This window comes from Drosophila albomicans, chromosome 2R (genome assembly GCF_009650485.2).
Source record: "Drosophila albomicans strain 15112-1751.03 chromosome 2R, ASM965048v2, whole genome shotgun sequence".
Lineage (NCBI taxonomy): Eukaryota > Metazoa > Arthropoda > Insecta > Diptera > Drosophilidae > Drosophila > Drosophila albomicans.
Window position 1 is genome coordinate 30,712,718 of NC_047631.2, and position 22,448 is coordinate 30,735,165.

General features: G+C 39.1%; 3 protein-coding genes across 3 annotated transcripts; 2 read left to right on the plus strand and 1 right to left on the minus strand.

Annotated features, from left to right (window-relative positions):
* Positions 1-448: 448 nt before the first annotated feature.
* On the plus strand, positions 449-2,665 carry LOC117575871 (adenosine deaminase 2). Its single transcript, XM_034260302.2, has 6 exons — positions 449-659; positions 953-1,450; positions 1,512-1,681; positions 1,735-1,916; positions 1,978-2,114; positions 2,172-2,665. The coding sequence occupies exons 1-6, from the start codon at positions 587-589 to the stop codon at positions 2,633-2,635; spliced, it is 1,524 nt and encodes a 507-aa protein (XP_034116193.1). The 5' UTR covers positions 449-586; the 3' UTR covers positions 2,636-2,665.
* A 9,319-nt stretch (positions 2,666-11,984) lies between these two features.
* On the plus strand, positions 11,985-20,796 carry LOC117574856 (uncharacterized). The gene is made up of 7 exons (XM_034258872.2): positions 11,985-12,542; positions 16,095-16,211; positions 16,411-16,737; positions 17,726-18,499; positions 18,683-18,812; positions 19,912-20,236; positions 20,302-20,796. Exons 2-7 carry the CDS (start codon positions 16,195-16,197, stop codon positions 20,430-20,432), a joined length of 1,704 nt encoding a protein of 567 aa, XP_034114763.1. The 5' UTR covers positions 11,985-12,542; positions 16,095-16,194; the 3' UTR covers positions 20,433-20,796.
* Positions 20,534-21,443, minus strand: LOC117574857 (uncharacterized). The gene is made up of 2 exons (XM_034258873.2): positions 20,975-21,443; positions 20,534-20,910 (listed from the first exon to the last, which is right to left on the minus strand). The coding sequence occupies exons 1-2, from the start codon at positions 21,195-21,197 to the stop codon at positions 20,534-20,536; spliced, it is 600 nt and encodes a 199-aa protein (XP_034114764.1). The 5' UTR covers positions 21,198-21,443.
* Positions 21,444-22,448: the final 1,005 nt, after the last annotated feature.

A 22,448-nucleotide genomic window follows, 5' to 3' on the forward strand; every position in this document is an offset into this window, starting at 1 on the left:
AAATTATATTTTTTATTTACAGTAGCCGAAATTCCTCAATCATTAAGATCACAAAGTTATCTACCGCCAACATGTCGTATACTTAACATACACACCTTGCCAGTTTATTACAACGTATAACAAATTATTGGACGCAAGTATATTTTATAATTTTTCGTACACACTTAATATGCACATCCATTCCTCAGCGAGCCGAAAAGCAGCGAAAAGCTTTGCTACTGCTAGACTAGAACAATTTCTGATCAAATAACACACAGAAAAAAAACAAAATGGGAAAGGCAGAGGCGGAGCCCGGAGGCATAAAGACAACATTAGTTGAATAATGGCTTGAGCTTAGACAATTGTTAAAACAATTTTGTTTTGTATTATTTTTTATTATTTGCCTGCTGTCTGTTTGTCGCTTGTGTTTGGCGTCGTCGAGCACAAACAGTTCTTGACGTGAGCTGCTACCGGACAGACCTCCGAATTTCGAATAGTCCAGGAAGAAAGTGCGAAGCACTTGAACAACGTGTCAACAAATAGAAACACAGTCAATATTTGTGTAGGCGGCTCATTAACTGGGCCAAATCAAATCACAACGGTCAATATGAAACACTTGTTGTTGCTGTTGCTTGGAACGTTGCTTAGCTCTATTGCTGCTCAATCGGAATACGCTCTAAGTATGAATTAAATAACTACAAGTAATTTGTATATAACACTTGCCTGATAAATTCTAAGGTCTAAGCAAACATTCTATTCATAAATCTTATTATTTTGTTTTCATTCCTTGGTGCTAATGTGACATTTTTATGACTAATTTATTCTCAATTATTAATTTTGAACAGTACTTATATTTTTAAGTATGTAACAATCTTTAAAAAGATAGTAGTACCAATCTTGGGTTAGTTTCAAGAACTAATCGGGCTAAGTGTTATAACTAAATGAGATAAATAATTTCCCCTCTTCTTTGCAGGCTATGAGAAAGCACGCCAGGCTGTGTTGAATGCCGAGGAGCAGCTGATGACTGGCGGCCGCATTAGTCTCAGCAGCGATGAGGCCAAGGTCGATGATCTCTTCATGCAGTACAAGCTGGGCGAATTAGCGCAAGGATTTCGCAATGCCGAACAGAATGCGGCTGCAATGCACTTCTTCAAGGCAAAGCCACTGATCGATCGCAGCGCCATCTTTCGATTCCTCCAGCAAATGCCCAAAGGAGCTGTGCTTCATTTGCACAACACGGCGTCAGTGAGTTCCAAGTGGGTAGTCCAAAACATGTCCTATATGCCGGGCATGTTGCGGTGCACAAATGCGCAGGGTCGAAGTCGTTTAAGCTTTAGAAAAGCACCCAAGGAACACGGCTGTTCATCGCAATATGTGCTGGTGGCCGATGAGCGTAGGAACTCCATTGATCCTGCGCTGTACGACGAGAACTTGGAGCGACTGTTTAACTTGTATACGCCGGTGCCCGAGTGTGAGTAGCGGCTTTGTTTGTAAGAGCTGTCTTGAAATGATTTCCCTTTCAATTTTCGCAGTGGAGTATCCTACGATTACGGCCGTGTGGGACAAGTTCCAGGGCATGTTCGACACCTTAAGTGAAGCCATCTACTATCTGCCTGCATTTCGTGCTTATCACTGGCAGCTGCTCGAGGAGCTCTTCAATGACAATGTGATGTACGCTGAGTTACGAGTTGGACTGCATGAAGTGAGTAAGAAATCTTTTCCCATAATTTATTCTAATCTTCTGCTTTCCATTAGCTTTATGATGCCAGTGGACGCACTTTTCCCAAGGAGCAGTCGGTGCGTGAATTGCTGCAGCTTAACGAGAAGTTTGTGCGTCTGCATCCCAATTTCCTTGGCATTAAGCTAATCTATGCCGTGTGGCGCGGCGCTGACGAGCAGAAGATGCGTCAGAATGTTGCACAGTTCAAGTTGTTGCAGTAAGTAAAGCTTATTTGATTGATTGATCAAGGTCATTCATTTCTTTGCTTGCTTTGGCAGAAACATGTTTCCCAATTTTGTGGTGGGCTTTGATTTGGTGGGTCAGGAGGATAAGGGCAAGCCGCTCTATGAGCAAATCTCGGTTCTAAAGGAGCTGCCGCCCAACACGCGTCTATTTCTGCATGCTGGCGAAACAAGTTAGTTAAATTTGATAACTAAAATGAATGAAAATTATAGTTGTGATCTTTTGGTAGATTGGTATAGCGCTTCAACGGATATTAATCTGCTCGATGCGCTGCTGTTGAATGCCACACGCATTGGCCACGGTTTTGCCCTGGTCAAGCATCCCATTCTTATGAATGCCGTGAAGACACGTCAAATTGCCGTTGAGCTGAATCCGATTTCGAATCAGGTGCTGCACTTGGTCTGGGACATGCGTAATCATCCGGGTGCTCAGTACATGGCCTTGGATATTCCGGTGGTTATATGCAACGATGATCCAGGCTTCTGGAATGCTAAAGGATTAAGCTATGATTTCTACTATGCCATCATGAGCTTGGCTCCTAACAATGCTGGCATCCGAGTGTTGAAGAGTCTCGCTTACAACTCCTTGCGCTACTCGGCGCTAACGGAAGCCGAGAAACAAAAGGCTTATGCATTGCTGGAGTATAGCTGGGGTCGTTTTATCGACAAGGTGCTGCAAGGAAAGGTATTTTAGACGTCTCAATAAAACGGAATCTTTCACTGCAAGTTTTGTCTTTTAAATATATATTATTTTTTTCTTCAAGCTTTTTCCCACTGAAAATTAGATTCTATTGAACAAAAGTAAACAAAAACAAGCGGCTCAGCTGTTTATATAGCTATCAGCTGTGACATTCACAGCTGAACGTACTTTATTTATCGACTGTACTCGGTTATCGGTTGTACATTTTGCGAACAGTGTGACCACTAAAAGAACATACTGTTTTTTTATTGGTATATTCTGTGCTTCAATATCGCGGTTAGTTTGTGAAAATTTTCAAGCTCCTTGTAAAAAAAAAACGTTATTTCCTCCAAAGTGCTCCGATTAACAAACACACTGCAGTGATATAAATGCCGCTCTTAATTGTAGTTCTCGCTATATTCGAACATGGTCTTCTTGGTCTCCCTTCATGCCAGCGCCTCCGGTGCTTGGGCGCCGCATTTTGCTCTTCGTTGTTGGGACTGACCATATTGGATAAGCTCTTTGGTAAGTTGCGATAGAATTCGTACTGTGTCGCAAACAGGAACATTCGCACTTTATATACATACGAAAAAGTTTGTGTGATAACATGGGAAAGATTATGGTGTAATACTAGGCCCAATAAGTATACACAAATGAATACCCTAACCTAAGTCAATATGACATTAGTTGTTATGAGATTGAAGAGGTGCTGAGAACTGGGTGAAATATTAAATTTATTTGCTATTTTTATCATAGCTGTTTATATAAATATTTATATGGTATTTGTCGATGCGTATTTTTATATATATGAAAAGCTCTCTTAAAATAAAAAATAATCAACTCGTACTATTTTTTGGAATATGAAAATATAAGATGTACTTGAAAGTCACAGCAGTATAATAAAAGTTAATATATTTAGATTTTATACTTTTTAGAGCAATTATTCTAATGGCCCTAAAATTGTATTGCGAATAATTGGTGGAAGAAAGGGTGTTTGAAACTCGCAGTTTATCAAATGTATAGACTCTAGCATGCATATGATTATTATTATTATTATTATTATTTTGAACTTCTATAGTATAAACACCTAATATTGCGAACTTCTGTGGAAGCTTATGAAATGAATAGTTTTGCTTTTTTTATAATATTATCATAAAAAATAGAGTTTTTGATTTTGTAGTTTTGTACAGTTTTAGAACATTTATTTTATAGATGGTTGAATGAAAAGGTGTTTGAATGTCACACCACATAAAAAGATAAGAGTTAAGAGCTTAAAAGCTCTTATTATTTTCACAAAGTATAAGTAAAAACTGTTAATATTGCGTCTTGCTGTTGAGAGTTGTGAAATTGCGAAAAGTGAAAGAAGAATTTTCGATTTGTGCGCACAAATAAAAGTAAGATTTGTTTTCGTTTGTTTTTCGTTTTTCGCGGTGCGTTGAGCTGTCTGGCTGGAAATTCTGGTTATTTGGTTTATCAGTTTTCTTTCTTTTTCTATTTATTTTATTTAGATACTTTCATTGGCGGCAATTAAAGCGGCATTCAAATGATCTTGCAAGTTGCAGCTGCCCCAGACACATTTCTGTGTATCTGAATGGCGAGTATATAGACATTGCTGAGATTTGATTTATGCATCATTAAGTCACGCCAATTGCTCGTTTGGGGCGCGAGATTGTTTGTAAATTGTATTTTACTGCTTGCCGGTCTTTTTTTTTTGGTGTGTGTTTTGTGGATAATTTCTTCTACTGACACACGACACTTGCCGCTGGCTTTAGGCCAAGCAGCGATCGGAATACGAGATTTTTCCAAAAAATGCTCTTGCCCCACAGCTGCGTGCCACATGCGTGGCAACAAGGCAATAACAAGTCTTAGTATTGGTTATTCTTCAGCTTGTGCATCCGCTGCTGATGCTGCTGCTTCTCTCAACAAAAAGCGGGTCAACTTCGATTGCGTTCACTTTTCCTGCTTACTTTTACTGTCAACCGAACGTGCGGCCTAATTGCCATCGCACAGTTCAGTGACATAAACAACAACAACAACAACAGCAACAACAACTGAGTTGAGGCAAAAGCAAAAGTTGCACCTGATTCTGTAATAAGAATTGCAAACGCTGCTCGAACTGGTCGAAAGAGTCTGAAAGGCAAACTTGGCAACAAAGTTTTGTGAAAGTGGTTGCTGCCTCCCAAGGAGTTGTTGCAACTGCGTCGCGCCACTTTTTTTCTGTTTCTTTTTTATGTTTTTGGCCACATATCAAGCCAGATGATGTGCCTGTCTGCGATTGGGCATAGGATAGAAATGGATGGATGGATGGATGCTTAGATTGCTGGCAGTTTCTCCTTCAATCGAAATGGCCAAGCTCGTGTCTTGTGGCCATTTGTGTCTCGGTTAATTTTCACTTCTCAAGTTAATCAATCAATGTTGTCAATGTCAGCCATCAAGCAAGTAAGCAAGCGTCTATGATTTCCCTTCTCCTCACTCCTAGCTTTGTGCATATTATATAAGAATTAGTTCATAAAACAAGTGCAACATTAATGCAGCATGAAATTGCATTATTATTATGCTCTGGTGGCAGCATCCGTCGATTGCAACGTCTTCAACTATCTGCCACGTAGCGGAAGCATCAGCGTGAGATGTGCGCAACACAATTCACCCAGATTACAATTAAATCCAACCCAAACCTAAAACCTGACTGAATCAATTCAAAGGGCATGCAACCAACAGCGGAAATCCACAATCCCCAATGATGTTTATCTATAAGATTTGGCCTCTTGTCAGTTCACGAACATCGTGTGCTTTATTTATGTACAATACAACCAAATAAGAATGGCCCAGCGAACTTAACCCAATTGGGAAAGTCAATTTATGACTGTAGCTTGTAAACTTTTGTTGGATAATTTAGTGAAATTCGAATTAATAATATCATAAATCGGTTTCGATTCCAATTAGTTGCGGAGTTCAAAAATAAACCTAAAAGTAAATAAATTCTAGGCGGAAAAACTTGAAAGAAGTTTGGATCAATTTCAATAATTTGTCGAGGGAGTTCGTAATATTTAAATTTAGATGATCTTCGAAGAAAATGAATTAATATACTAATGAAAAAAGGTAGACTATTAAATAATTATTTATTATACCCGCTACCCATAGGGTAGAAGGGTATTATAACTTTGTGCCGGCAGGAAATGTATGTAACAGGTAGAAGGAGGCATCTCCGACCCTATAAAGTATATATATATTCTTGATCAGCTTTAACAGCCGAGACGATCTAGCCATGTCCGTCTGTCCGTCTGTCCGTCTGTGTGTCTGTGTGTCTGTGTGTCTGTCCGTCCGTCCGTATGAACACCTAGATCTCAGAGACTATAAGAGATAGAGCTATAATTTTTTTTCGACAGCATTTGTTATGTTTGCACGCAGATCAAGTTTGTTTCAAATTTTTGCCACGCCCACTTCCGCCCCCGCAAATCAAAAAAATCGAATAACAAGCGTAATTTTAAAGTTAGAGTTGCGAATTTTGGTATATATAATAATAACTATAGTAGTTATGATTCCTGAAAATTTGGTTTGCGATCAGATGAAAATTGTCGAAGTTATTAAAGAAATACTTTTGTATGGGCAAACACGCCTACTTACTAGGGGTCTTAGTTGCTTTAGATGACAATCTGGTATATTGTGCCGTCTATGGTATATTTTGAATGCGGTACTATATCAATATACCAAATATACTATTTGGTATATTTTTAGTATTTTTGCAGTATATTCGGTATATTTTGAGAAAATTATCGCAAAATATATTTCTTTTATTCAAAATGGGTAGCGGGTATCTCACAGTCGAGTGCACTCGACTGTAGCTTTCTTACTTGTTTTTTGTTAACGTTGGAGTAGTTTGAAAACTTAATTAACTAACACATTGGCTATAAAATTAAATAGTTGTTGACTAAGAATCATTTCCAAGAGAATTCTGAATTTAAAGAATGGTTCTGTGAATGAATTTTGCTAATTAAATTTTAAAGAGTAGCTTAGATTCACTAAGATTAAAGAAAGGTCTATTGAATGAATTTGGCTAATTAAATATTAAAGAGTTCCAGGCTAAGAATCACTTTTAAGATTGATTGAATTAATGTTACAAAATTAATTTGGAAATTGTGTAATTCATATTCAATTTTAAATCAGATTCTATACCTTAAAATATTTATGATAAAGTAAGTTTATTCTATACTAGAAAATTGACTTAGTCAAAGTGTCTTGAATAGAGTATTTCGCTTAGTATTATTCTGTGTAGCTTATCAGTTTACTGGCTTCTGTTTTTCCTATCAAAACCATTCATAAACTAATAAAATTTCTGAATTAGTCTTTAAAATGTAATGATAATAACTATTTTATACTATAATTCTTTGCTTAAGGTTTTCATTCAAAACAAATAGCTGATTCAATACTTTGATATATTATGAATTGTTCTGCCTTCCCTGATTATTAGATACTGCTTTCACATGTTTGCCTCTAAACCAAAAACAAATGACAACCAAAGTTGTTGAGATTGTGAAATTCACAATTGTGCATTTGCTTATCTACAATATATTGTATTGTGTGTGTTTGTGTTTAGATACGACTTAATAATGTCTGCTGCTCATTAATCATTCTTTATTCAATGACAGATTAATATAATTACAATACTATTTTGTTATAATTAAGCCTAAAATTAAGTATACGCAAAGATCAATGGACTTATTAACGTCTCCATAGCAATTTGAATAGAATAAATATGAGAGAGAAGCAAATCGTACGTCTAATTGTAGTTCTCGCTATAATCGAACAGGATGTGCGACTCGTAATTGGGCAAATTGTGATTCCTCTGTCGCATGCCACGAAAAAAGCACTTTGGTGGCGCCTCATGCAAATGTTGCTCTTGTGGCAAATGGGAAAACTGTTGATGATGTCCCCACCAGTGTCCAGCGTGCTTGCTTCTATGACAATGTCCATGCTTCTCCTGCGGCTTTACATCCCAGACCATGCCATTGAAATGCACATGATGATGGTGATGATGATGATGTTGCTGCTCCTGATGTTGCATCTTCGACCAAGGTCCAAACGATCTACGTTCGTGGCAACCTTTGGATTTGGGGGCCTCCATCGGCGTAGTTTCTTCGTGTTTGTGGCAACCCATTTTTAATTATTGTTACTTTCAAATTTTAAATGCTTTGTTGGTATGAATTTAGTTTGATTTGCAAATATTGCACGCTTTGTTGAACGCTTTGTTGAAATGAACGATCTAGCGATAGAATTCGAACTGTGCCGCTAACAAGCGAGGCGCCCCTTTAAATACGAACAAGTTTCGTTGTCTGATAACACAGCCGAGATATTGGTGTAATACCTTAACCTGCTCTAATGTGATATCATCGCTTAATGTTGTTGATAGGGCTGAATTTGTGACGTTAAAATAGGTGAATATTTGCAATAGTTTACATTTTATTTGTGTGCTTCTTTTATATTAGTTTTTTGGCTAATAATAGAGGCTCTTCAATGTAGATTATCTTCAATTAATATATAATCATTATAGATTCGAAATTCTTTACTATTGAAGTACTTAATATTATATTCCTTTATGAATATTATTTGCATTACTTAACATATATTAATCAATTGATTAATATATTGGCTCAATTATATTACTGAATATTATATATCTATATATTACTTTTATTGCTTCTTAATCTTCTTTTTCTCATATAAAAATGTTGTTAATTTAGTTGGCTTTTTGGAGTATTTTAAAAACAGTTAATGCTCCTAATTGCCGCCAAGTCAAAGTAGTTTAATTCATTGTAAAGCTAGTGTAAATCAATATTATTCTAATTACCTCCTAAGTAGTTTACTTACTACTATTTGCCCTATACATTCCATTCATAATCTAATAAAATGTCTTATCTAGTTGTTCTTTAAAATGTAATGGTAAAATCGATAATATTCTTGACAAAAGAGTTCCCTCATTTCAAACAAATAATGAATTGTTCTCCCTCCTCAGATTACTAGATACTGTTTTCACATGCCTCCTAAGCAACATTTACTTAGCTTAATATCTGTGTTAAAATACATCTAAAATTAAAACATTTCAGTGAATTTATAAAGTATGCTCATATTAATACCATTTTATTTACCTCTAAAGCAACATTTTGTCAAGCAGACTTTAAAGGGGTTAAATTTTTGCTTTAATTTAAGTTAAGGTACCTATTTTATTTTTGTTGTGATGCCCTAATTTATTTTAGTGAATTTATAAAGTTAGCTCATAGCAATATAATTTTATTTACCTCTTAACTAATATTTTGTCAAGCAAAATTTTTTTGCTACCTTTCATATTATGCTGCTAGGCTTATTTGAATTTTGTGATGCCCCAAATTTATGAACAAATAATTAATTGCAGCATTTAGTTGAATCAATATTATTTTTGTAGAGTCTCTGTGAGGCGACATTTTGTCATGCAGACATCGCGAAATTATGCGAAGACTGCGGCATTTATTTATAATAATTACTTTTGCTCAATATTTGTGTTAAAATTTTATGATTATTGCAAAAGTTTTCCGAGAAAGAGAAATCGCCAATTTGCTGATGTCCCCCACTGAGGGGGAAAATGCAAGAAACCAACTTAAAGCAGCAGCAGTTGAAGTAAAGTGCAGCTTATATGTTAGATATGTCGAAGTGGTCGAATAAGTGTTGTTTTTGTTGATGCCACAAAGTGAGTCAAATGGTTGCGTATACTTGTTATTTGTCGCTGGTGAAATGTGCGCGAATATGAAATACAATTTGCAAAAGCGAGGAGACAAAAAAAAAAAACGAAAAACGAAGATGCAAACATAAAGCAGATAAAGGAAAAACGAAGGAAAATAAAACATGCGAGTTGACAATTTAGCGCGTTTAGTAAATCAAAAAGCTAATTACTTGATTTGGTAAGCGATTTCCAAATGCGCCAGACAACAAAAAACAAACATGAAGTATTGACTGTAGATAGTTGCTCTGCTTTTTGTTGGATTGTTTAACAATTTCACATGAATGTTGCACACTTTGTGTTTGTTTTACTTTGTGTTTTTGTTTTGTTTGCTGTGTTGCATTTGCAGCAGACGAGTGAAATGCGTTGGCGAAAAAAGTGAAATGCGTTTTTAGAAAGGAAAAGGAATCACTTGAGAGCGATTTCCAGCTGCGCACAATTAAAGACAACCTTGACTTGCTAACACCTTAATTATGCCAAGTATATCACGACTTTTCACTAACAAACGCTCCTCTGATGACGATGCTCTACTGATTTTTTGTGGCTGATTACCAAAATATGTGTGTGTTTATTTTGTTATTTTGTAGTTTTATGGCTTTATTTACCTCCATATATGATGGCGCAACTTAACGCCCTGTTAAGCCGACTAAATGCAAATGGCACTGCGGTAACCCTGGCGCAAATAAGTGCCCGCAATCCTCCTCCTCACCCTCCTTCTCACTCTAACTCATCTCTGGTCTGATTTAATTGTTTTACGGCGTCTTTCGATTGCGTACGATTAACGCGTAAATAACACGTGAACATTTTGCAATTTTCCAGCAAGGTCTTGATACCGAGACTTTTCCAGTTTGATCTACACTGCTCAACGTCGAGGCTATCAAACAGAGGCCAGTTGTCTGGCTGGCTGACAATGAGTGATAATCAGTTGATGTAAATCTCTTCGCTGATGGGAGTTTACCACTTACTTTTTGTTTCGGCATTTTTGGTATGCAAAACGCCTTCAATTTTTATCTCTTCTTGTTCGTTGCTCTATTGTTGCCATTGCTACTTTTGTTTTTCACCTTTTCCCACTTGACTTGACTTTGGCTTCTGCGCTGTTTGACGCCGTCGGGCACTTTTTGGTCAAAATTAAGCGTTGGCTTCGCAAACGCAAAGGCAATTAAGACTAATTGGTTTACCGGCTCTTTGTTGCTCGGAAGTGCAGCCCACCTTAGTTGTTAGTTAGTTATCTGAGTAAGTTGCGAGTATTTGCTGTCTTTGGAGTGTGCAAAACGTTTATAAATTGCAGCGCTAAACAATTGAATACCTTTCGCTCGCAATCATTTAATTATTAATAATCGCCAGTGCCAATAATTGCCATTGATTATGGCCAACTTCAGTAGTCAAAAAAAAAAGTGTGTATGAAAAAAAAACCGCACACACTAACCCAAATACCTGAGGCTGCCACGCTTTGGCTTCATCGTCTTCGTCTGCGTGTTCAGCTTAAGCTTCAGCTTTAGCTTCAGCTACGTTTTCATCTTCGTCTTTAGCTTTCAGGCTGACAGGCTTTTCGTCTTGGCGGCCCCATCATCATCGCTTCGCAGTTAAGATTAAAGTAACCATCGACAATTGGCAAAACCAAGCAGCTGCAAATGGCTTGCACTTTGTGCTCGAATCTCTAAATGAAAACTTGCAAAAAAGAAGAAGTAAACTTAAATACAGCAATTGAAATACTCTTTACTCAGATCTACCGGGTATTTTAAAATAGGTTTAGTTTAGGAGTATCTTGGAAAAGGTTGAAGACAAATTAAAATATATGTTTTTCTTTTTGCAATTTAATAAGCTTTTAAAGAAAAAAATAATATTGAATAGTTTAAGCTTGTCTTAAGTAGTGGGGATAAGAAAAAAAATATTTGTTCCTTATGTTTGATCCATGTTGATCCATAAGCAAAAGATTATTAAAATATCTGAAGAAATAAAAATTTTGTACAAAACTTCAAAATTTTAATTAATATAATAAATCCATAATTTTCCTAAGTGTAAATTTCTGTTATTAGAAACATACTTTAAATTATAATAATATAACAATAATACTTTATAATATTTGTTATATTTATTATATATATGTATATATGTATATATAACATATATGTTATTATACAAATTGTGGTATTATAGTATACGAAGTTGCACAATTATTATGTATAGTATTGTAATTGCAAATTGCAATACACATTTCAATTTTCATTCTCACATTGCAATTCACTAATATTTATTTATTTAATTAATTTTGTAATAATACTCCCCTCTAGCACCTTTCTGCACACACACAGTATAAAAACAAACAAACAACGTCTATTAGTTGGTTGTAAGCATTTTTGGCGCGCTCAATTCAAATTGCCACTTTGGGCGCAGCAGCATCTGTGCGATGGCCTACACATACACACACTCACACACATGCACAGAGACGGGCTGCGCGACTGCGCTGTCGTCGCTCTCTCTGCAACTGTCGCGCACTCATTCTCGCTCTCTCGCTCGCTCCAACTCCCAGCTCTTTCGCTTGTCCGGGCGCCATGCACGATGATGCTACCTGTTGGCAGTTTTTCGGTCATGACATTCGTTCAGTCTGCATTTGACTTTCGGTTCGTTCGGTTGGATTTCGCGGTCTGCAGCTCAAAACACGAACCACAATTTTCTGTGAGTGTGTGTGTTTATTGCGCCTGCACAAATCGTTGAGTGAAAGATTCCAAGCTGCAGCAGGTTCGTTCGTTGTCGTGAACGCGTTGACAGCGCAGTTGTCGTTGTTGCTGTTCGTTGTGAGTGTGGGGGGCGCGTGCGCATTGCATTGTGAATGGTGGTAAATCGTTTGTGAATGGTGGCGAAAAAAAGAGATAGAGCGAAAGAGACGTGCGCGGCAGTGACAAGAATTTTGTAGCCGCAAATGTTTGAAAAGTTAATGAAGTGCAAAAATGTTTGCTGTCACTGCAGCCAAATTACTGTGAACGCTTTGATTTGCGGTTGACCCCACGAGCTCTTGCTCTTGCCCTTGCCCTGGTAAATCGGTAATCGCCTTCTATTTTTTTTTGGTTGCTTGCTGCTGTCGACTGCCAAAGTGAAAATTGTGAAAATTTGCTGCTGCACACGGATTAGTCGCATAGCAAACAGCAAAGAGCAAAACAGCAACAAGAACTGAAAGTAAGTTAACATTGTAAATACAAGAGATATTTGAAATTCCTAACTGTCCGAAAACAAAATTTCACTTCATTGACAACCCAACGTCGGACAGTGTTAATTTATGCGCCCAGAGATTGTCTTTCCCATAGTAGTATATAGACAGCAGGTCAGCTCAGCTCTCGATTAGCTCTGAGGGCGCGCCCAATTAGCAGCGCAACTTTTGAGCTGGTCATTAAAAAGTAAAAATAGATAAAAAGTGATGGAAGCACAAACACAAAAAAAGCGAAATATGTAAAAAGATATACTACTCTCTTATAAAGAGAAGTGATGAGCAAAGAAGAGGTGATCTGTCTATTCTAATTGAATGAAATTAACCCACTTTCGGGCGTTGTAAAAAACAAAAAAACTGTTGCGATCTTTGTCTTATATTTTCACAATAATTGCGCCCAGAAACAAAAACAAAACGAAAAAGAAGAAGAAGTTGAGGAGTCGTCTTAATATGAATAAGATTGTTTGGAAGAACAAGAGCTGTCAAATTAAAATTATAATGAGCTTTGTAACCCAGTGCGGACAACAAAAAATAGATAGAACGTTGCTTGGGGTCTCAGTCTGTCTGTCCGTCTGTCTGTCTGTCTGGTTCCTGTTATGGGCAACACCTCCAGCTAGATGATGATTTAAGTGTTGTGAGTGTGTGTGTTTCGAATCAATCAATAAGGTTAGTTAAATACACGATGAATTGGGCACAGGTGCTTTTTTTTTTTGTGTGTGGTAACTGTTAATGCCTTTGTTGACCAAAATTGGGAGCGCAGCTTTTGGCTCTTTTGCTATGCTAAATTTTGTGTGGTGGCATTACAATAAATAAATTTGCGTGGCGTTTCGCATTGTCTTGCAACCCAATTTCAGGGGTCAAGCTTGATTTACAACCTTAGCGGTAGTTCTGCCCCCTAAATAACTTCTTTTTTTTTGTTTTTTGCTAATTGCAACAGGTGAGATTGTTAATAATAATAAAATGTTAATGACAACAGCACGCCAGGCCCATCAGCACAAAGATTTTGGCTTCATCTCCGAGAGAGAAGAGCTCGTTATAAAAGTCGCTCGATTGCATGCAAGTGGCCAAAGGCAATTAGAAGTTTGTTGGCCTGAAACTTTGTGTCTTGGTATCATGGCCCAACACTCGTAACAAATTGTTGTAATAATACTCGTTAAAAGAAAAAAGCTAGAAGCTAGAAAAGAGTAAGCATGTTTGTCTTTGGCTTGAACAACAAATCATTTCACATTTCCACTGTTGACGAGCGCGGGTTCATTAAACCGTCTCTGCTAGAAAACTCGAAGAGTGTAACTAAAAGCATAACCGCAGAATTCTGCGCTTCCGTTCTCAGCTTTGGCACTGTCACCTTAGCTTACATAAGAGACAGAGTATGACAGAGAGATAGAGAGAGAAGCTCTGCTCTAGGGCTCAGCCAAGCGCGAACCGATCTCAGGTGTCATAGCCATAGGTCTTGCAATGTGTCGCTGTGCCTGCCCCATGTGGCATAATTGTATTGTAATCGCAGCGCCCTTTCTTCTACTTTTTTTTATCTGACCCAACAACAACAACAACTTGTTGCGGTGTTTGTTTGCTGTGCGTGTGTAACTGCAAATCTGTTTGCTTTAGCTCTATTGTTGTTATTCTGCATCTGCATGAGCTCAGCAAAAATCCCACACAGCTTGTCTGCCTGCTGTTTATCTTGTGGATTTGCTGGCCGTCATGTTTCGTCGCATCTTCGCATCTTCGCAGCCTGAGCTCAAGTGGTGAAAGAGCAAACAAATCCAATGCACAGTTTTGGCAACACGTTGTCTATTGGTTCCCATAGCCAGCCTTTAATTAATTGGTTATCTTCCGAGTTATGATCCAGCCCATTAAATTCTTTTCTCACCGTAACACACCTTGGCGGCTTGGCAGCTGGCTTCTTGGCTAACGGCGCTTTGCGGCCACTTGGCTATTGCCAAAGCGCACTTAGAACGAAACCAAAGCACACACAGAGCAAATTGGAGAGGAGGGAGAGTCAAGTGGAGGGAAGGAGGGCCTTCAATTAAGGCGTCTACCTGCCCGTTAAACCTCGCTCAAGTAATGCACACACAGCTTGAACTCTTTTGGGTGGGTCACTATCCACCACCTGAGCCACAACCTGAACCACCTTAACTTGGCCAACAGCAGAGATCTACACAATATTTTGCTGCGCTTGGCTGCGTTTCATATGCAGCTTGTTGTCCACAATTGTTGTTGTTGTTGGTGTTGTTGTTACTCCACAACAAACATAAAATGTTTAATTCTTGGTAACACAAACATATTTCTCTTGTCTTCCTCCCCATTTTCCGTTCCCGTTCCCGTTTTTAGTTCAGCTTCAGCGCATTGGCGCTCGAATTCCATGTAAATGCATTTCTCCAAGCTCAAAGAAAAACAGGTGAAAATCTGTTTAAAACATTTAACAAGAACATGAACAAAATTCAATTTTGTAGAGCGCTGTTATTTGATTAAAGACTTTGCAGCACAATCTATATTTATTAATGATGATCGCAATGATGTTACAACATGCAAAACAGTTGAACATTCATTTAATTACAATTCACTTTATTTATGATAATAGTTGATGATAGCTTGAAAGCTGAAATTGAAAAATGAGCATTACTATGTTAATAGGCCGCATTTTATATGATTTTTATCAATTTATTTACATAATACTTTAAGCAGCAATTAAAGTTGATTTACAAATGCTTAAGTAATAAATGCTGACAGTTATGAAAGCTTTGGGCCACTTCATTTCCGGCTTAAATTTGAATATATGACAAGGAATTAGCAATAGGAAAGTAATTATATATTAATAGAGCTTCATGTCAACTCATTGAATACCTTTTTATAAATTCATGTTTATTAGTTAATAAATTTTGGATAAAGAAAACTTTTATTATATTATTTATTTTTTTATTTTTTTTTATTTATAGTATACACAAAGACATAATATAGCATTTCCTTTATATAGAAACTAAATGAAATGAATTTGAATATATGTCACTTTTATAAATTTAATTTGTTAACAAACATAATTGCATTAATTGATATTTGGTCTGATGTATTATTTGTAAAGTATTGTATAAGTAAAAATACTTTCTTAATTGAATTTTGTATCACATTTTGTTTGTTGAAAATTTTTGAATATTTTTCAAACGCGTAAAGTTGTCATCTCCTTTGCCTTGGCTTGTGTCTTATTGTTTTGTGTTTTCCTAGTTTGTCATTTGTGCAATGCAAACAAACAAACAAAAAAAAACTCCCACAATAAAATGGCAATCACATTCGCATTCGCATTCGCAACTCACATGCTTCCTGAACAATTCGAATGAGTGTCTGACTGTGAATGTGAGTGCGAGTATGAGTGTTCGAATGTGATTATGCGTGAGTTGCCTTAAGTTATGATAAGTTATGTGGACCGCCTCGAATGGTGAAAGCGGCAATTGTTTTGTGGGCGTCCACGAATTCTTACCCAGAGACAGATTTCCTATTTGTTATTAACAATTGTTTTTCACTCTTTTTTGCAGTCGACAACAGTGCCAACTACGCATAGATCAAACGTCAGAGATTGTCACCGAGTCTGACGCCCAACATCGTAGCCATCATTCATTCCTAACTCTTGCCGCAATGGAACCCAACTTGCTGTAAGCTGCCCGCATCGCATCTTGCATCTCTGCATCTCAGCATCTTTGCATCTCTGCATGAACCATTTTGTATAAAGCAGCATAATCCATCATATAAATATAAACACACCACACACACACATCACGTAACCCACATTCAATAGCCATAATCCGAACGTGAGTCTGTTGTAATTCCCCGACTCGGATTCGTCGTTGACAGAAAACAGCTGCTGCTGAAGAACCATCAGGACTCCATCTACCAGACGCAGTCGCAATTCCAGTGCCCATCCCTCTGCATGTCCATGGCCGACAGCAGGGAACGCATTCGCGGTCCATCGCGCGATGGTCGCGAATTCCTCACCAGTCCACGTCAGGTGCTGCGTCGCCTCATGCTCCTCTCGGAGGGGAGACAGTATCGCGAAGCTGCTGGCGTTGTGGGTCGTCTAGGGCCATCGGTGCTGCACTCTGTGATTGCAGAGCTGCCCATCGATCTGCTGCTCGAACACTTGCCACACAGCGCTTATCTGCTGGAGTCTTTTTACACAAGGTAGGTACATAACATTTTTATGACTGATAGTCTTAAAAAGTGAGGGTGTTTGATAAGTTCACTTACTGATCTATGATAAATTTGTAATTGGCAGCATTATCAATAAATTTGGTAGAACTAGCTCTAATATTCTCCAAAATATACCATTATATATTGGCGGCCAGACAGACAGACAGATAGGAAAAAAGAGTCAAATTGTTGGTTTTTTCCTATCTGTCTATCTGTTTGTCCGCTAATATATATTTGTATATCTCAAAGAATATTAGAGATAATCCTACCAAATTTGTTGACAATGCTGCTTTGGCTAGAATGCTCATAAGATTTATATTAGAATTCAGCTAAATATTTGTATATATTATTATATGTTTGTAATAAAAATGTTGTGCTAATCTTACCAAAATAGATTTGGCCAATAATAGATTTAGTTGTCTTTAAATGAAGACATTGGTAACAAAGAGTTAATGATGGCTGGTCTGTCTGCTATAAATATCTACACCAATATCTTAAGAGTCTATTAAAGCAAATCTTACCAAATTTGCGAACAATGCTGCTTTGTAATGAACGTATAAAAAAGTTTGCTCTAAAATTACTCCACAAGTTCATTCTCTTACTCAAATGTATGAAAAGAAAACTGAAACTTAGCTGTTTACTAAACAAAGCAATAGCAATTGTACCACTATAAATAGGCCTATACTTTTTATAAGTTTAATAGTTAGTAGCCTTACCAAATTGGCTGGCAATGCTGATTCGTGCTACACGCAGCTAAAGTTTGCTTTAGATGTCTTCATCTGTCTGCACAAAGTTATTAAAATAAGTACAAGACTAGAAGTTCGAAACCAATAGAAATAATTTCACAAAATGTAATAGAATAATGATCAGTCAATTTTCTGTGAAACTTAGATGTTCTACCGGAAGCAATTGCATGGCTTACTTTTTGGTGCTCTAAAATTGTTTAGCTAATATATTTTACATGTTCTTTCTATTGCAGATTAACCACCCTTAACACGACACCCAAGCCGGATGTGCCCAGCGAGACAGTCGCCTGGCAGCTGGTGCGTCTCTTTGCCAATCCCCACGAGTCGGGATTGCGGCAACGTTGCTCCAAGCTGCTGCACGCCCTGGCTCAATACGAACCAAGTTTGAGGCAGACGTTGCGGGAACGTCGTCGAAGCTTTGACAATGCGGTGCAAGGATTGGGCGTGCATGGTCTGACGACAGATGCGTCGGGTCAGCTGATATCGTTGCATGTGGCGCTGAAGACGGAGCTGCAGCGTCACGTGGACACCTACAAGATGGCCATACACAAGCTGGAGGAGCTGAGCATGGTGACTGTCAATCAGGATCCGGCACATTCCTCCCATCAACGTCTGCTTGCCATCAACTATGGCGACATTCAACAGCGGCTGATTGACAATAAGACGCTGCTGACGATGCTCGATAAGCCAGCACTGAAGCAGCTGTACACGCTGGTGGAGAATCTCAGCACACGTGTGGAGAACGACAAGGATGTGCTGTCGTGTGTGGGCCAAGTGAAGCGTCTCGATGCCCAGGCACACATCGAGAAGCGTCCGGCTGCCGGTCTCCTGATGAATTTCTCGCGAGGCTGCGAAGTTGTGCTGCACATGATGGGACCCGAGAGTCTGCCTCCCAGCCCGGTGGCTGTCAACAAGTCGGCGTCGACGGCTGCCACAGCCGGTGGTGGCAGCAACAGCAGCTGCAGCGATGGCTACCACTCCGACGACTCGGCCAGCGAGGATGGCAGGTGAGAAGAGATCTTACCGATCTAAGATCGAACCTGTTTTCTCTTCTTCTGATGCTGATGCTGATGCTGCCACTTGACATGGTTCAATGCGGCAGTCACCCACACAAACAGAAGAAGATACACAGATACACTCAGTTGTACACTCTCACTTATGGCCTACGCTTTCATCTCTCTGCTCCACAGCGAAATGGTGTCACACTATCGAAATCTCTACATCGAGAATCGCGCAGACGCCCTGGAGGCATTGGACAGCTTGCCGCAGCTCAAGCACGCACACAGTCTGAAGGGCAAGATACTCTTCTCCATGATTGTGGTGAGTCTACATTGCATTTTCGAAAGGGTAGTTTAATCGATTAGTTAAGACGTTAGTGAGATTCACTGAAATTAAATTGGGTTACGCTTGATTAGCATCAAAGCTGCAGGTTCATTTAACTCTTCATAACTTTGACGACCTATTGAAAATTTAATAAGCTACAGACTTATCAGCAGAACTTCGCATCTTGAATGCGAATCTTAATTACTTATTTTCTCCTGTCAAATGTGTACTCAATAAATTCAGTAATCTGAGAATATTTTTGATTAGCATTTTAAATGGCTATATTAATTAGATTGTGGATCACATAATATTGTGATCGTATAAAGCATAAATATGTTTTGATAGTTTCATATCAAAATGTAGATCTAATTTTAAGTATAATTTTATGCTGAAATGTAGAAGCTTAAAAGCAAAACATAAAATTATACAAATGGAATTTTTCAATCGTGCTATGGTAAATTTCACTCATTATATTTTTAGCAGTTGAGTACTGTAATATAAGAAGACAACTAAGCTAAGCAATGCAATCAGTATATACTTAGTACAACAGGGTAGAGTCTCGTCTAGCATTAACCAAGTAATCATAGTCCAATTTAATAAGAGCCAACGAAATCGAAAATGAAATTGCAATTGAATCGAATAGAAAATAGTATTGATTATGATGTTGCAGCTTAGGTTGCAGCCCGCAGGCAACTGGGCTGCAGTTTCGTAGCCAAATTGTTATTGCAAAATATCAATTTTGCAGCAAGGAGGCAAAGAGTTGAACAGGGAGTTAGAGACTAAGATTAAGATGGTGGCACTGATTAAATGGCATAGAAGAAAGTGATGTCGCCTTGGGGCGCCGCAAAGATTACGTTGGCGAACTGGAACTTGACTGCTGTCCGCTGTACTCGATGAATAACTTTCGATCTTGTCAGCCGCCAATAGTAGAGACAAGTGGCGAGATGAATGACACTGGCAATTGGCCGGATCAGCTGGTTTCGCTTGGGAGTTGCTCGCATTATAGCCGTGGGCTGTGGGCAGTTATTGAACCACCATTGCTAATGATTGCGCATATTTCTCATACCTTTTCTCACTCTCTTTCATCTGGTGTTAGCTTTCTTTTCGCCTGTGCCACGGCATGCGGGAACGCAAGGTGCTGGAGGTGCGCCGTGTGCTCAACTGCGCACTGGACAGCAGCAGCGAGACGACGCTGGCCTTGGATCGTTCGGTTCGCAATCATCTGCACGAGACCACAGACTGTTTTCCGCTGGGCGAGATTGAGCGATCGGTGTTCAATCAGGTGCTGTCCACGCTGCACGAATATCCCTGCCTGGAATCTTGTCCACCCTTGACGCACTTTGTCAGCGCCTGTGTGCGACTTGCCTGGCGCATGATCAACCAAAAGGCGCCTTATTATTTGGATACTGACTTCAATCTGGGTTAGTTTTGCTAGTTAACTATTTAACAACTTTATTCTAATCGTATTTACTACATTTTTGTTTAGGTTTTCTGCGTCCGGAGAAGCACGAACGGCATCCGCAGTCGGATCGTCGCTCGGATCTGATCAAGGCCTTCCTCTGGCCCGCGCTCATGCAGAACAATCAGTGCGCCTTCAAGGCCGTTGTGGCCACTTGAGCCCTGAGCTCTGCTCTGCCTTACTTTACACCTTAAGTCAGTTTGTACATAATTTATGCTTACTCTATATCTAAAACCCAAAATAAACGATAACCTTAACACTAAGCATAACTGATGGGCTTCAGTCGAATGCTCTGACTGCGCTGCTTATTGGTGCAGAGCAGCGCGTGCTCAGCGTAGAACTCGATGATGTCGCAGGGCGAGGGAAAGTGACGTTCATGCGGCTTCAGCTGTCCGATGCCGTAGCGTTGACGTCCATCGATCTGTCGCACAAACAGATGATAATACTGTTCGCCTGCATAGATGCTCACAATGTACTTGATGCACACATCCGTCGCCTTGAAGGGACGCACCAGACAGGCGCCATCCTCGCGTCCCTCGAGCATGTGTTCCGCTGTGGCCCGATCCACGGTGAAGTAATACGCCTCGGTTTCGATCTGACGACACTCGATCTCCGCATAGTTCGCATCGGCATCATCTGGAATTGAGAATGAGATCAATATAAGAGCGAAAGGCAGAGAGAGAGAGAGCGCAGCACTTACCAACTATGACATAATCGTGTTGTGTTCTAAGCTGCTGATCGTCATCGACAATCGATGCTGAAACCCGTTCGCCAGCTTCGCTATCAGCGTCGACGTCACGATAATCGCCACAACAGCAGCAGCCACAACAGACGCAGTCGCATTGCTGCTCCGTCAGATTGTTGTAGAAGCGCGCAAAGAGATTCTGCAACACTGTCCAATAGACACGTGCACACCAGCACATGACAACGAGTTCCAAATTGCAGCCCGAAAGCCAAAATCCTAATGCCAATCTCGGCTTAGCCTGATTTCACTATTTGTTTTGTTGTCCAATTCAATGATTTGAGCTTCTATGCTGTTGCCATTGCGCCACATCTTTCACGTTCGCGCGACTCTTTAGACTGAGCGCCACGCTTGGGCTTGGGTGAAGCAAGCCGGCTAGCTGCGACGACGACGACGTCTGGCTCGATGGCTGGGAAGTGCTACAGTGCCTATTAATTAAAATGTGCTTAATGCGCAGCTCAGTTGTTCAGTCGCCTCACTCGCTGACTCGCGGTCTCTGTCTCTGCCTCTGTCGCCCTACTACGTGAGTGTGTGTGAATAATGACCATATGTAAATATCATATAGATATGATGTATAAACATACAAGATATTTACATACCCTATAAAGAATGCAAGCTAACTGAATTAAGGGGAATTTATTGCTTCCAAAGAAATATATTAAATGAATTCTATATTTGCTGATCAATATATTCTCGTTTAGCTAACTTAAAGGAGCTTAGTTGAGCTGAGGAGTCTTTGAAACAAAGAAATTATTATTACTATCAATTAAAATCAGAAGTTACTTTTCATTCGTAAATCGGTTTTTAACTACACTAAGAAGAACTCATCATCTTATTCTCATTCCCTAAATCCAGGGTATCTAGTCGTTGTTACCCTTTCTTCCCATCCAACTTTGAGTGTAGCTGCGCCTCAGTTTTATTGTGGATTTTGTGTACTAAACGAGTATATAACATATATTATTGCTTTTGCAGCCGGTAACTCGATATCAAAGAGTTGTCACAGTCTTTGCAAGCGCAACCAAGTGCAGATCACTGGCGCAGTCGAGTGCCGCAGTTCGTTTCCCACAAGTGGTGACAATTTGTAAACAATTTCCACGCTCGAAATGTGTTTTCCCTGCCACAGCCAGAGCACATGCTTGCTCCACTACGCATACCCCAAAACCCTTACCCCAACTCTAACCCCAATCTTAACCCCATGCCAAACATTTGTCGCTGCGCGAGTTACTCATCGTTTCCTTCTGCTCTCTCCTCGCAAAATACAAATGCTATGTGGTTCTAGAATTACACAGATCTCATTACATTTTGTTTTGTTTATGCAGCTCGCTTGAGTGGGAGACAAGTTGGAGACAAGTGACTGCCATGGCAAATTTATGGCGTTTTAATTAAGTAAAATGTGTGAAAACTTTATTCTGTTTGCGAGTCTACATTTTAT